Raw genomic sequence first — 15,293 nt, forward strand, 5'->3', positions numbered from 1 at the left:
AGGAAGGGAAAATGAGGTGGCCGGGCACCAGATGCGTGGATGCGAGCAGGTCTGGGCGTTTCTTGCTTGGCGGCGGCCAGTGCACGGGCGGAAGGGAGTTGGGGGCGGTGGAGGAGAGGATGGGGCGGGAGGGCTGCATCGGTGGAGGAGGGTCCTGGGCTATGGAGAAGATGGGGCTTGGTTGTATATACGGTATTTGACTTTGCTGTTAGATGGGGCGCATGATTGATGAAATCACAGAGGCAATGTCCACTGTGACTACGCGTGTATAGCAGCTTCTTGTAGGCCTTCCTTAACTAGATGATAATATACAATCTTTGGAAGATCCTGAAGTTAGATAACCGTGAGACTATTATATCTTGTAGATATAGATGAAACCAGAGATAAAACTGACGCTGCTACTACTAAATTTTCTATTGTTTGTACATGAAGTATGTAAGAATTTTGATGCCGCTGCTACTGAAATTTTCTGCTACTCAATTCATTAATGGCTACTGAATTTTGTAGATGTTCGTATAGACACAAATAAATGTGCAAGATGAAATGAAATTGACTAGATAGTACATGATGGATTATACATCACTCGTGTCCAAACTTTTGCCAGATATGCTCGATCAGATCGTCTTGAAGCTAAGAGTGATCATCTCTACTGCTTGGGTTCTTTTTCCGTCACTATGAACCGTCTATATATCAATTTCATTGACTAAGCTGTGTTCTTCTTCAGTTTTTTTTTGCCTTTAGTGTGTGATGCTTCTGTATTTCATTGACTAAGTTGTGCTCTGCTATGTCCAGACGGCGCTGGAGCTGGCGGTGGCGACGCGCTGCTCAGCGCTGATGAGCGTCAGTCGCGGAAGCTGAAGCTGGTGGTCAGGCGCCCAAGTCGCGGCGCGGCCGTGTCGAACATCAAGAGGACGATGCGCTCGCCGGCGGCGCGGATAATGATTGTTTGAGACTAGTGCATGAGATGATAAGGACGAGTATGTGAGATGAGCAACTGTGCCGTCCGTGAGTGAGGAATCTGGAATAGTGTTTGATTTGGCATGTTCAGACAGATGCTGCAGAAACTTTACCAGGTTGACTGCTCAACCTCTCCTACCTATCTACGCACGCGGCTGTGTGTAGAAAAAGAGAGATGTATACTGCTCATCTTCTCCTACCCCTCCTCTTAAGCGAGTTGGAGGTGCTGTTCATCTTCTCCAACCTTCGGTATTGTCCATAAAAGTGAGTAACTGGCTGTGCTAGATCGATAAAATGAGTTTCCTTTTATCTATGTGTGATGAGATGGAGAGAGAGTGCGTGTAAACTATGGCTGACTACTACACGTTGTTGGCTCTAGTACTTCATGATTGGAATGTTCGTGTATATCTTAACAAGAATTTGGACATGTAGGCGGTGATTTAGGGCACAAATGGTACATGTAGAAATGTGTGCAAAACGGGCGAGCATGTTGCAGCGCTGTGTAAAGCGAGAAAAAAATCGTGCTTGACTGTGTACGGTTGGAGAAACATGCTTTCTTTTGAAGTCGTTTATGGGACAGGGTAGCAACCTGAAGAAACTGAAGGATTGGGACTGGAGAACTGTGTTTAATATAAACCAATGTTTACAATTCAAAAAAGGGAGTAGGGGGGGGGGGCAGCATACGGGTCCCATAGTGTAAATTCGAAAATGTGGGCCCGTTTTTGCGGGTCCCTGAATTTGAATTCAAAAGTTGGGCCTACATGAACAGTGCGTGTGCGGGTCCACTTTTTGAATTCAAAATGTGGGGTCTGCCTGATTTGGGTTGTGATTAAGTCATGACGTGCATGGCTAACCAGGATACGGGGATAACCATGTAGATCTAATGTTGACATGTGTCGACCGCTCAGGGGGTGTTCACCTATCCCCCTGTTCACCAGGCTTCATTTGCTATATGTAATCTATTTTGCGTTCGCAACTATGCAACTATGCAGTTTGAATTTTTCTTTTTAAAACTTGTTTGCGATGATCAATTATTGCTAAATTAAATTTACATTTTTCGGTTCAAAATACGGGTGTTGTTCTAAGCCAACTCTTATCCACTCGAAAATTGATTTTCGAGGGACTGAACTTTGTAAATAAGCGCTCTGTTAGAGATCCTCTTGTCTCGCGAGTCGCGACCCCCTTGGCCCCCTTCTCCTTTATCCAATAGGACTCCGTCTAGGGTTTTCTCCTCCGCCGTCTCTTCGGGTCAGGTGCTTCTGATTGCCCGCCCACGGAGGTCCTGGCCGTTTCTGTTGCCTGCGAGAGTTGCCGTGGAATCAAAACCGGCCGGCGGGATGATGGCAGAATCGAGGGGGCCGGGGTTCAATCCAATCCGCGGAGGAGATGATCCCGAGAGCACTACCGAATCTCCTCCACGCCCGCTTTCCGACCCATGGATGCCCCTTGCTTCGCCACCGCGCCGTCGACAGTCATCCGAATCAGACTCTGGATCGGCGCTGGAAAGGTCGGCAAGGGGGAGGAAGAGGAAGAGGGTCACCGAGCCTAGGGATTCGGCGAGCTCTGGTTCTGTCTCCTCTGCCTACAGCTCTCCACTTCGCGAGCCCAAGGCTCCCTTGGTGCCCCTTACAGATGAAGATGGTTCCGTGTCCTACTTCTTCACCAGTGACAAAGCTGCCGTGGACAAATACTACGATGATGTGGAGAAATACGATGCAAAAATGGGTAATTCTTTTCTTCGGGTGACATTTTTATTGTCTTTATACATTAAGATGCATTTAAATTTTGAGCTCATTCTGTATCCTTTGCAAAAGTCGACCATTTAATTCTGCATTTATATTGAATATGTACCGCTCTTACTCTTGTCAGGCTGCTGTGTGCCGATGTGGCTTACGTTTTTTTAGCTGAAACGTGATCATATGGTGTCGAATTTGCATCAGGATACTAGAGACAGATACCACGATGTGTATTGCGATAAGTAAAAATTTTAAGATTCTACGATACATTGACAAACTTGCTATTTAGTGATGTGCTATGTCCTTTGGCCGGTTAAATTAGGATTTCTGCTATCAAACTTCATCTGCTTCCTATATGGTTCTCATGGTGGATAATGCCGGTTTGATTTTTTTTTTCTAGCTCGTCATGAGCGGTTGTTGACAAGCGGGCGATCCAGTATCACTGAGCGCTACTCTCCGAAGGACACGGAGGCTGTTATAACTTATGGCAAATCAGTTCTTACCCTTTCGTCCTACCAGGGTACCCTTCTTAGCCTGTTACCTACTTGATTTTCTTGTTGCTATTGCTAAGCATGATCCATAACATGCGCAGATGGCAAGGTGATGAACCAGTGCGCAGGAATCGTCGTTGAGGTAGATGCAGTTAAGAACGCTGCTGTCATTCTCACCTCCGCATGGATCATCTGCAGCAAGAAACCTCTAGATGACTGGAAAAACAAGGAATATGATCCTGAGGCAAAGGCAAAGTCTTTAAACAAACCTTGCACCTTGTTTATTTTCCCTTCCTCCCACTCTAATATAATTGATTTCAAGATTATTGAGTTTTATCTATTCATAAGAAGTTACTAGTGTGGTAGGTGCGCTTTGCAGTGCCCGTTGGGTATCAGGTTCGTGAGATAGGCTTTTTGTATGGGCTATTTTGTTGCTAATTTTACTTGCTTTGGGTAGTGAAGTTTTCTCTTGAAAAAAAGAGAGCAGCAAAACTGTATAGGTGAGACAGTAGAACAATATACTCAGTAGAATAAATGATTCATATGTAGTTTCATTTTCACATCTGAACCGGTTTAAACATGAAAAAACCTACGCACGATAAGATCAAAGACCAACAGACATGGCATCATTTATCCAGCATACACCACATCATCTTCATTAGAATCAAGAAGATTTGTTGTGTTCATCTCTAGAGCAACTCCAGAAACACTGATATCAGAAACGATTTTGAGCCCCTTTGCTCAAAGCCGAAGCCTCCCCTCATAAAAGGCATATAGCTGAATGATGTCCTGTTGCTGCCATAAACAGATCACCGGATTCATCCCATAAGACTGCACCCCTGCCTCCACTGCCACCAGAATGTAAGAAGTAGTGGTCGATATTCAGTTTGAGTATGTGACCCACACAACTGTAATATCCACACAGGTTGCTAAGTTGGCTTTGTACAGATGATACTACATATCTGTGAATAAACAGAGCATGCTACCGCACAGTACAGAGCTTTTCCGGATTCTTGCTCACAAACACAAGTGTCTTAGGCCCACTTCAGCATTAGGGCTCCATATGTGTTCCAGAACTAATAATGGAGATGCACAAGCAATCAGCTCTACTCTAATATATTCTAGGAGAAGCTCCTTCCAGAAATCTCTAACTTCCTTGCAAGTTGCACCTGAAGAACAGATGAGCCCCTTCATTATAAAGCCTGAGGCAAAAACGGCAAATAGGGTCAAACAAAAGCATTTCTGAATATCTGTATGGTACCATACAATGCTTGTGGTACTGCATAACAATGAGAGATAATCCTTTGAAGGTGTTCATGTTCTCTTCATTTCTTCTTTCAGACAGCCATCTTAGACAAAAGAACTAATGGGTTCACTTTACTTTATCAAGATAACTAATATCTTCTTATTCTAATTATATTATTAACTATAGCTTAAGGATGATCTCAGAATGCACAAGCTGCTGAGATCATCCTTAAGCTATAGTTAATAATATGATTCGTGCGTGAACATCAAGATACCAAGACAAGTACTGCAGGGCCATCTATCATGTGCATCTATCGACCAGTAAACAGTACGAAATTTGTTGTAGCCTAAACTCACTACGATAAATCAAAGGCAAATTTTCAGGCATCTAAATTCTGCGAAGACCAACATTCACAGCTCACTCATCCTAAGCTCCTAGAAGTTATGAAAACTCGCCATTTGAAACTAAAGACTATGGCCATCAGTTTCAAACAAACAAACAAAATCTCTAAATCACTTATGAGATTTATTGCTAAATATTTGTATCCCAACATGTTTGAGTAAGATAAACAAAACAAAGACACTTGGAGTCTTCTGAATATCACGTAGAGTTATTAACTTGTAAATTCTTAACGCAACTCTTGGATATAACTTTTTTAGTTACCTTCTTTTCAGGTCAATGTCCATATGTTGGATGGCTCAGTCGTGGAGTGTCGGCTGATGTACTTCAGCAAGCACTATGAGATAGCGTACTTTGAGATTCCTCAAGCTAGTCAGTTGCAGACATTGTCATTGGAATGTAATGTGGAGTTTGATCAGGATGTATTTCTATTGGCTAGAGATACTGATTTGAATCTGATCTATAAGCGAGATAAGGTGCAACTTGTAGATCCGTGTGAACACCAACACAATCACTACCAATTCGTCCACGGTCCAATCCCTGAGGTTAATCATCTTTTCTTCTTTGGCTAAATTTTATTTGAGTTCTAATTACAAAGTCTCAAGTGACATTCTGCATGTAGTGTGGAACCGGAGGAGCATTGCTGGACCTTAGTGGAAAAGTTGTTGGGATGCTATTCTACAAACTGCCACTTGTTGCCTTCATTCCAAGCTCTCTTATATTGAAGTGTTCAGTCATGTGGCAACGTTTTGGGTAAGCATTATTTTATTAATCTTTATTTGGTGTTGAAGTCATTGAACATTTGATGCCTCACCAGTCCCTTTTATGCTCCCTTATTTATGTGCGCATTAAATATCTTAATCAAAGATCCTGCAGTATATTAGTGTGTAACTAAGTATTTAGTTTTAGTGTGAGTATCTAGTTTTGCTGAAATAATGTATATTGTGTCTGAAATAGAACGGTAGAGAAAATACATGTTGTGTCATCACACCTTTTTGTGCTCCATTTTGCACTCAGGATAAATTGAAAGTTTAGACTCATATTTTCCCTGTGAACTGAATGATTTAATGTCTAGGCAACTTGCTCGACCACAGCTTGGCTTGAAGCTAGGGACATTGGGATTTCTAGGCATTCCCCGTGTTGACTTCATGTCACGTAATTTCAATATTTCCTCTGGTCTCATTGTAGGAGAGGTACACCTAACTGATCAAGCCATTTATCTATGCATAAATTATGTTATAACCAAGACGTAACTCCTGCAAATTTTTGCCAGATTTCAGCAAAATGTGATGCCGAGAAGCTTGGCATTAGGGCAGGGGATGTTATTTTTTCATGCCAGAAAAATCGCGTTTCAAGTATTGTTCAGGTAAAAGTTGTAGTCCTTATAAGTATACAATTTATGGCATTTTGCTTTACTAGGTTCTGCCTGTTTATTTCAGTTGGAAAATGTGCTGTTGGGTGTTGGTGAAAAACATCTTGAGAAGAGCAATGATCTTAGCTCTGAAGTTGATGTTGAGGTCTGTTTCTGTCCATCCACATCTAGAAAGTGCCAAACCTGCATTTTCGTTTGAAACTACCCTCTTACTGATCTCACTAAAAAATATTACTCCTTTTGGCTTCACAGATTGGTGTTTTTCATGTGCGCAAACGCACACAAAGTGTTGTTACTTTAAGAGTTGAGTTGTCAGATCATCTGGAATTATTTCACTCAGGTAATACACATACCTCCTTATCCTATTACCGAGCCTTGTTTGTATTAAATTATTTGCAATGAAAATTTCTAGTACATGAGACAGTATGCAAAAATAGCCTCACTTTTTGATTGAAGAGCCTCATGCACCCAGTAACCAGTTATCAGTCCAGTGTACATCTTGTGCAATGGGTAAGAATATCAGCACCTTGGTATCCAGGCAGGTAAGTTAGAAATCAAGTTCCAGCTACAGCAGGCAAAATGGGGTAGACTAGATCCATCTACGTCACTTGCTGAAAAATAATAGAATTCCTTAACTTCCATAGGCACCAAAGCCAAGATGTGACAGCTGTAACAAATTCAGATGTCTATCTGTTTTGCTTATCCAACATCCATCATCTAACAACCTAATCACAATTGTGGCTATTATTTTATAGAAAAATATCAGACTTGATCCCACGGCCACCTCAACAGTCATGAAAAGAGTCCTACCATTCAGAAGTTGGTGTTTGCCTAGGTTGCCCTAGTCAGAACTTCGTTGTTGCCTAAGAACCGAAGAACACATGGATACAGAAAGACATATATACGAGGAGGGATAGTTAAATATCAAACTGCAGGGTATATATTGGCGTAATAGCCCCAAAGTTAACTACTTTATGTAAGGAATTGAGACAACTTACCTTTCATCAAAGCAATGTAAGGCAAGTTTCAGATTGTTTATGTCCCATGCCTCAGTTGAAAATATATGTTGTTCATTAGTGATAATTATTAAAAGGTCCGAGAATTGTGTGGCTAAGGATTCACTTGGTTCAGGAGATGTCCCTGGCCAGGTCCGGGATATCCAGCGTTTTAGACCATCCAGCAGTTTCTTTTAAGGGATTGTAGGGGACATAACTGATGCCCAGGCCCTTTACATTGCAAAACATGTGACCATCTCCAGCATTATGACTACGTGGTCGTCTTGCCGGTCGCCCCGCTGCATCCATATTACTAGCGTCCATAACAATAGTCTTGTGATACATTCCAAACTAAGAACAGCTGACCATCAGTTTCAAAACCAAACACAAATACTGTATGATCATCTCTTTTGTGAATTACTTCCAAATGTATGACCCAGCCTGTTATTCTATCCGAACATGTGTGAGTATGGTAAACAAAACAAAGGCTCTTGGTGACTCTTGGATATTCAACTCTGATGTAAAACAAAAATGGATATATTGACAGGAATGTGCTGAACTAACTTCATGTTTATTAAATTGCAGATGATGCAGATGCTAAGGCAGTAGGAAGCAAGGGAGAGGAAGCACCGGTATCTGCTGCAGGCGAAGCAGATCCATGAAGAATGTTGAGGTGAACTCTATCCACGACTTCATTGTAATGATAATCAGATATTTAGCTGGACGCTACCTAGGATTTTGCTGTAAACTCTAAAGAATTTATCACTGCCCCTGAAATAAGAAAGTAGATGTGTTGTTGGTAGCTTTTGGATGAAACCTGCTGGCTAGTGTTAGTTTATAACGGTACTGTTCTGGTTTCTGGATCATGTTATACTATAATTGCTATCTGTTCTGGTTTCTATTATTGTGGTCAGTATGTATGCCACCCGAATCCTTCCTCTGATGTTTTCCTTGCTCATTGCGCCAGAAAAACGGTCAGCAAGTATTAATAGCACCAATAGAGTTCAGTTTTGCGATGCTTCCTACCTTTAAGTATTTCTGTTTGTTTGTTTTACTGCCGCTCATTGTGAAGTTCTATATCTTTCTTGCAGCAGTAGACTTAACTACCGGGCATGATACATGGCAGGTGCCAGGAGAACATATTCTTTCCAGCTTTCCCGGCCCATCTGTTTGATTTTTCTCTGTCCCGGCTAACTCCTGCCATGCTCCGAATTTGAGCTAAACATTATTAGTATGATCAAGATGGTCAAAAACTATGGCATGGTAAAAGCGTGTGGATCTACATTGATTCTAACCAACGCGACGTCTGGGTTAATTTTCCCTAATTGACCATGTACCACTATCTTTTGGGTGCGTAGGTTTATATGAGTAGATTGATACGTTCCTTCATGGTACCATATTGGCGCTGAATTTACATGCGCTGTGAATGAGTAGATGGTGGATTATAGCAGTGACAATGTCGATGTATGTATTTGTCTGTCGTGAGTCGACACTGAGATGTCGATTTTAGGCAGCATACATGTGTTCATGAATAACGATGGAGTGGTGCTGATGCTCCTGATTTGGTCACCACCTCTGTCTGTGTCCTGGAAGGCATGCGCCCGCTTGTCAGTCAATGTCAGATCAGTACGCAGATCAAGATGGAGAACTCTGATCTTGCCAGTGCAGCTTGCACGATCAGTTCAGGCCTCTGTCTCCTACTTCCCACATGGCCGCACGCCATATACCCTCCATGTCAATGGACGCAAATGAAGGCAGATTTGCCCGCTAGTCAGTGTACTACAATAGGCGCGCTTGGTCCCGCGCGATAGTTTCTGGTGTAGTAGAAGGAACAGCAACATCATGGAATTGCTCAGGTGTGCCATGTGTGCCTTTTATTTTCAAATATTCGGAAATCACAGTTTCAAGTTTCAAAAAAAATCTAAAACAAATTCTGGATGTAGACAGTGATGTGCAAAATCTTAATGTAAAATTCATTGTATTGTTGACTACACAAAAATGACAAAATCTAACAGATTTATAGTTTTAAAATGTGCACTATTCACTATTTTCAGATCCACACATTTGTCTTTTTTTGTGTGTGTAAAGTAGGTTTGGCCCCTATCCGCTTCGCAAACCGCCATATATGCAGACTTTTAGGGGGTTTGGGCTGTGGCTTGGATCTGTTTTCTAGGCCAACCACTGATGCGGGGTCTGGTCTGGCTAAAAAAGGCCGAAACCCCATATCAGCCCGAACTTGGCTAGGCCAATATGGAGGGTCTGCTAGAGATGCTCTTGCTCCTCCCAATGGCCGGGCCTAGTTTTTGTTCAAATAGGCAGTTAAATATAGAGAGTGGACAAATGGAGGTTGAGCTACATGTAGCTCTTTATTTTCAAAAATTCAAAAATCATATTTTTAATTTTCAAAAAATTCTGAAAGAAATCCTTGATGTAAATGTACAAACATGCAAAATCTCAATGTGAAATTCTTAGTACTTTAGGCTACACAAAAATGATAAATGTGTGGATATGAGAATAGTGAATAGTGCACATTTCAAAACTATAAAATCTATAAGATTTGGTCATTTTTGTGTAGTCTACAATACAAAGAATTTCATGTTGAGATTTTGTAGTTTGTAGATTTCATTATTGTCTACATCTAGGAATTTTTTCAGATCTTTTTAAAACTTCAAACTATGATTTCTGAATTTTTTAAAATAAAGTGCTACATGTAGTTGGGCCTCCGTTTGCAGTTTTGGATTAAATATACCATTTGTTCGTCATCTCTTCTTCATGCCCCGATGCTGATGCAATACTGAAGATCCCTCTTCGGAGGAGTGCTCAAGATGACAACTTGGCATGGGCAAAGGAGAAGTTAGGAATATATTCAGTACGCTCAATGAGGAGGCTACGATGTGAAGCAGTTCTGTACTTCCATCGTCTTGTTGTTTCTAAGGTGCGCTTTACCGGATTACAAGACTCTTACACAACGGCATGTCATGGATAATAGCACTTGCCAAATATGTAAAGCAGATCATGCTTTAACTGAATGTAACCATGCAAGATTGTTTTTACCAGCGACAAAGGAAATTTTGATGGTTAAGTTGACTTCATCCTGATACATGGGCCGCATATATTTTATGTGATCCATCGTTCAATTGAGAGGATAGGGAGATTAAACGAGGCAAAATCTTTGCCTTTCATTGATATATGAGAAAAAGAGATGGTCCATTTATAAGAAAAACTGACCGAAAAACCGGTACAACACAACACCACATGCCAGGACCGAGGCTGTGCTCCACACGGGCCGACGACCAACAAGGTCGACATCAGACCTCAACGCAACAGACGGAGGCGAAAGACCGAAGCCACCACTCCAACAACCACACCGGCCCCAGGGCCACGTCCCGCTTGGCCGAAGACGAACACAGCCTCTGCCAAAACCACCAAAGCACTCCACAGGTCCATATGTACCGTGGACATCCAAAGCGAGGCCCCAAGAGGCAAAGCGACACAAGAGTGCCGCCCACGCCCGATCCTGCGAGGGATCTAGGGTTTCCCCCGGAGAACCCGGGCGGAGGAGTGAGAACACCACTTCGACGACGACTTCAAGAAGGATGTGGCGCCCAAGGGCGTCACCGTCGCCGGTCCTGGCCAGCCGCCAGGACAAGGCTTTCACCCAGCGATGAGTCCCAAAACCTAGCGCCCGCCCCTTAGGGACCGGCACAACCACCATACCTCCTCTCCCCCTCCATGCACCCGACGGTCATCAAGCATCTCTCCCGCCGCCACGCCTAGGCTCCCTGTCGCCACGACAAAAGCCGTCGTCTGGATCATCACTGCTGCCCACGAGATAGTTGCCGAAAAACAACCAGAGCGAACCTGGGCGGCCGCGACCGCGAAAGAGACAGAAGATCACCGCCACTGAACACCTCCTTGGCGGCCCAGATCGGGCCCCGGACGAGCCCGCGCCGCCACGACAAGCCCTCCATCCACGCGTCGCCTGCCAAGCGCCGCCGTCCATGGCCCGCATCACACACGGCACACCGCAGCAGCACCGATCAGACCGCCCTCAGCCTCACCGCGGACATCCCGCAGTGATGCAGCCCGACCTTCGGTCTCCACCACATCATGTACATCAACTACAAGAACCACACTCAAGGCCGAGGTCACGGAGGCATGGAAGAGAAGAAGGGAGAAGAGCGCCCGAGGTTGCCAAGAAGAGACGGCGCATGAAGCACGACTGCTAGGCTGGGTTATCTGCCCACTAATGCCGGAAAATCTGCCCCCCTTGCGTGCCCAAGTCAATTTGGGCCAAGGCCCATGTACCCCCTTGTTTCCCTAAACTACCACTCCTTAGTGGCTCCCTATATATAGTCCCCCCCCACCTAGAAACCCTAGACATAACTTGAGTGAGAAGTTGGCTTATGCCTCTACCATCCCTTTGGGATTAGGGAAACCCCCTCCTTAGATTATCAAATCTATTGTATCAAGGCACTCCTTATATGATTAGTCTCTCACACTTGTGATTCTACCACCGGTCTCTCACGCATGTGATTCTACCAATCGTATACCGATATCTCTCTCTCTCTCTCTCTCTCTCGGGGATTCAACCTCGTGTCTTTCCCTCGAGAGATTCTATCGGGATAGTGGTTCGGGTTATCGTGAGTAAACTGTAATTGTATCGGGTTGGTGTGCGTTTGCGTGTGTTCATCGTGTTCTTGCCATGTTCTTCCTCTCCCCCACTTTTTCCTCGGTCAATTCGTGAGATCGGGCAACCCACGTGGCCTTAGGCCGCATCACGCAACATCCACGCCGCCATCGCGGCCTACTTGCAGCTTCCTCGTCGAGGTGCAGCCCGCAGCCGCCACCGCACTGCCATCCCGGCCCAGGACCATGGCCAGCACCGCGACGAAGACGCCGCCCAGCACCAACAGCGGCCGTGGCACGCATGGCCCGACAAGCCCAGATCGGGACCTGCCTCGGCGCTGAAAGCCGCGGCGCCCCAGACCACCGCGGCTCCACCGCCGCGGCCTCCCGATGCAGCTCCACCGGCTCGATGCCGGCAGGGCCGCCACGTGCCCGCCCATAGCCACCGCTGCCGCTTGCAGTGCCCCCGCGTCAGGTAACGCAAGGGGAAGAACGAGGAGACGGAGAAGAAACCGCCCCGCCGCCACCATCCTTGAGGCGCGTGCGGCTTCGCCGGCGCACCCTCTGGCGGCGGTGATGTGGGGGAGGGAGAGGGAGGGCCCTGGGCGGCGGCGCTAGGGTTTCCCCCCGTGTCGCCAGAGGAGCGACGCGGGTTTTTGTTTTTCCGTTTCCTAGGCTAGAAAATTAGAGTTAGGATAGGTCATTTCTGTCATGTACCTCCATTGGGACTTTGAGAGATGATTTTCCATTTTTAGTCTACATATGTGTACTCCCCCCCACACACACACACACTATATAGGCGTACTTTGTTTTAGTGTATCTGTATCACTTATTTATATGCACAAAAAATATGGAAAACACATAAAATCAAAAAGAAAAAAAGTCTCCCTTGCGGGTGTTACAGCTGTTAATGAATCGCGTCGACGTCGGGGTGCAAAATGACCCGGCCCATACCAGCATTGTCAAACAAGAAAAGCTTCGGCTGGAAGAGCATCAGATATTCAGATTAGATGAGCTTTTTTTTTTTTGAAAATAGGCGCTTTATTACTTAATCAAGCAATTACACTCGACCTCTGCATAATCAGGATGCACACAGCCGTTCGGGAGTCACAAATAGTTCCAAAGAAAAAAGACGAAGGCGAATTATATATCATTAATGAGCAATTGTAGAACACCTAAGAAGATGTGGAGACTCAATCTGTAGATTATGCTGCTATCCATGTAGGGAAAAAGTATCCCTCGCCGTATCCTCCAACCGTGTACAGATCTCCGTAAATAGGTCTCGGTTCACCACTCTCTGTAGCGCAGACCACGAACGGAGAGTAGCGGTGCATCTGTATATAACCTGCAAAAGGGAACAATTCTTATCATTAAAAACTTTGTCATTTCTGCATAGCCATAACGACCATATTACGGCAAGCGCTCCCACCCTAATAAGCGTTCTAAACCTGTGATCGATACCATGAAGCCAATTTCCAAATATATTGGTTACACTGGTCGGAGGATACATGTCTGAAGCTACTTGGATGCATGACCATATAGATCTGGCAAAGCGGCACTCGAAGAACAAGTGTTTAATTGTCTCATTATGATGACAGAATACACACTTAGTACTCCCAAGCCAATTTCGTTTCAGAGGATTATCTTTGGTTAGGATTACCCCTCGACGTAAATACCATCCAATTTTTTAATTTTTAGCGGTATTTTCATCTTCCAAATCTTCTTGTTCTTATCAACTGGAATGTCAGGTTGGATAATTGCATTGTATGACGAACTTACTGTGAACCTCCATTGGATTGTAAGTTCCAACGGAATTCATCCGGCCCTTCGGATAACTGGATGGATTCCAAACGAAGAAGTAAGGAATTCCACGCAATAAGCCTCTCTCCGAATAAATCTCGTCTAAATGTCACAGATGGAGGTGAGGTCGCCATTATTAGAGCAATGATATCACTTTTGCGACGAACAATGCTATATAACGCCGGATATTATTCTGAGAGAGATCTATTCCCTAACCAAAAATCCTCCTAGAACCGTATCTGCGATCCATCCTTAATTGAAAAAGTACCAAATTTGAAGAAAAATTTCTTCGTTGCCATTAGGCCGGCCCAGAAGTGCGAGTCCCCTGATTTCCATATGATTTGGGATAATGCTTTCTCGCCAATGTACTTTCTCTTAAGAAGCGTCTTCCATACGCCATCTTCAGTAAGTAGCTTGAAAAGCCATTTACCTAGTAAGGCTGAGTTCTTAACCGCAAGGTCATGAATACCCAACCCCTCCATATCTTTGGGACAGCATACAACATTCCACTTAACCAGTTGATATTTCTTTTTCTCGCTATCTCCTTGCCAAAAAAATCTCGATCTATAATAGTCGAGTTTGTGCAAAACACCTTTCGGCAAGAGGAAGAAGGATATCATGTACAACACCATATTAGAGAGTACTGAATTAATGAGTACCAGTCTTCCTCCCAGAGATAACACTTTACCCTTCCAGCTACTCAAACGTTTCTGAAGTCTCTCCCCCACTTGTTTCCATGCAGCTATTGTTAATCTCCGATAATGAATCGGGATTCCCAAATAATTGATAGGAAACTGGCCTTGCCCACAACCAAACAGTTCCAAGTAATCGACAACTGAGTCTTGGGCTTCACCGAAGCAGAACAATTCACTTTTATGGAAATTAATTTTGAGACCCGATAGTTGCTCAAAAGCAGCCAATATTAGCTTTAGATTCCTAGCTTTATCAAGGTCGTGTTTCATAATAAAATTGTATCATCGGCGTATTGAAGAATTGATAAACCACCATCAACTAGATGAGGGATCACACCTTCAATAAGACCATCAGACTTGGCACGTTCGATCAGGATGACGAGCATATTAGCCACAATATTAAACAAAAGTGGTGATAGAGGATCCCCTTGGCGTAAACCTTTTCTAGTCTGAAAGAAATGGCCCATGTCGTCATTAACACGGACCGCAACACTTCCTCCAGACACGAAATCACTGATCAAAGAACGCCACTCTGGTGAAAAACCTTTCATCCTGAGTGTCTGGTGAAGAAAAGACCACTTGACTTTATCATAGACCTTTTCGAAATCTAATTTTAAAATAACCCCATTCATCTTTTTAGTGTGTAGCTCATGTACCGTTTCATGTAGGACTACTACTCCATCTAGGATGTTACGCCCTTACATGAATGCAGTCTGCGACGGCCTCACCACATGATCAGCCACGGTATTCAGTCTAATGGTGGTCACTTTCGTGAAAATCTTGAAACTCAAGTTGAGAAGACATATCGGTCTGTATTGCTGAATCCGTTATGCCTCCTTAACCTTAGGTAACAAGATAACCTCACCAAAATTTAGACGAAATAGCTCCAACTGTCCAGCGTGTAAAACACTAAACATTTGCAACAGATCCGTCTTAATGGTATCCCAAAAAGTCTGATAAAATTCAGCTGGGAAAC

General features: G+C 44.0%; 1 protein-coding gene across 2 annotated transcripts; it reads left to right on the forward strand.

Moving 5' to 3' along the window:
* Window positions 1-2,156: 2,156 nt before the first annotated feature.
* On the forward strand, window positions 2,157-8,646 carry LOC124650143. Of its 2 annotated transcripts, none has more exons than XM_047189700.1 (11): window positions 2,157-2,682; window positions 3,094-3,213; window positions 3,286-3,434; window positions 5,105-5,374; window positions 5,452-5,582; window positions 5,905-6,022; window positions 6,103-6,195; window positions 6,269-6,346; window positions 6,454-6,541; window positions 7,782-7,869; window positions 8,288-8,646. In XM_047189700.1, the coding sequence occupies exons 1-10, from the start codon at window positions 2,295-2,297 to the stop codon at window positions 7,856-7,858; spliced, it is 1,512 nt and encodes a 503-aa protein (XP_047045656.1). In that variant the 5' UTR covers window positions 2,157-2,294; the 3' UTR covers window positions 7,859-7,869; window positions 8,288-8,646. The 2 variants fall into 2 exon arrangements, with proteins under 2 accessions (XP_047045656.1, XP_047045657.1); XM_047189701.1 differs by having other exon boundaries at window positions 2,158-2,682; window positions 8,291-8,646.
* The last annotated feature ends 6,647 nt before the right edge of the window (window positions 8,647-15,293 follow it).

This window comes from Lolium rigidum, chromosome 4 (genome assembly GCF_022539505.1).
Source record: "Lolium rigidum isolate FL_2022 chromosome 4, APGP_CSIRO_Lrig_0.1, whole genome shotgun sequence".
Taxonomy (NCBI): domain Eukaryota; kingdom Viridiplantae; phylum Streptophyta; class Magnoliopsida; order Poales; family Poaceae; genus Lolium; species Lolium rigidum.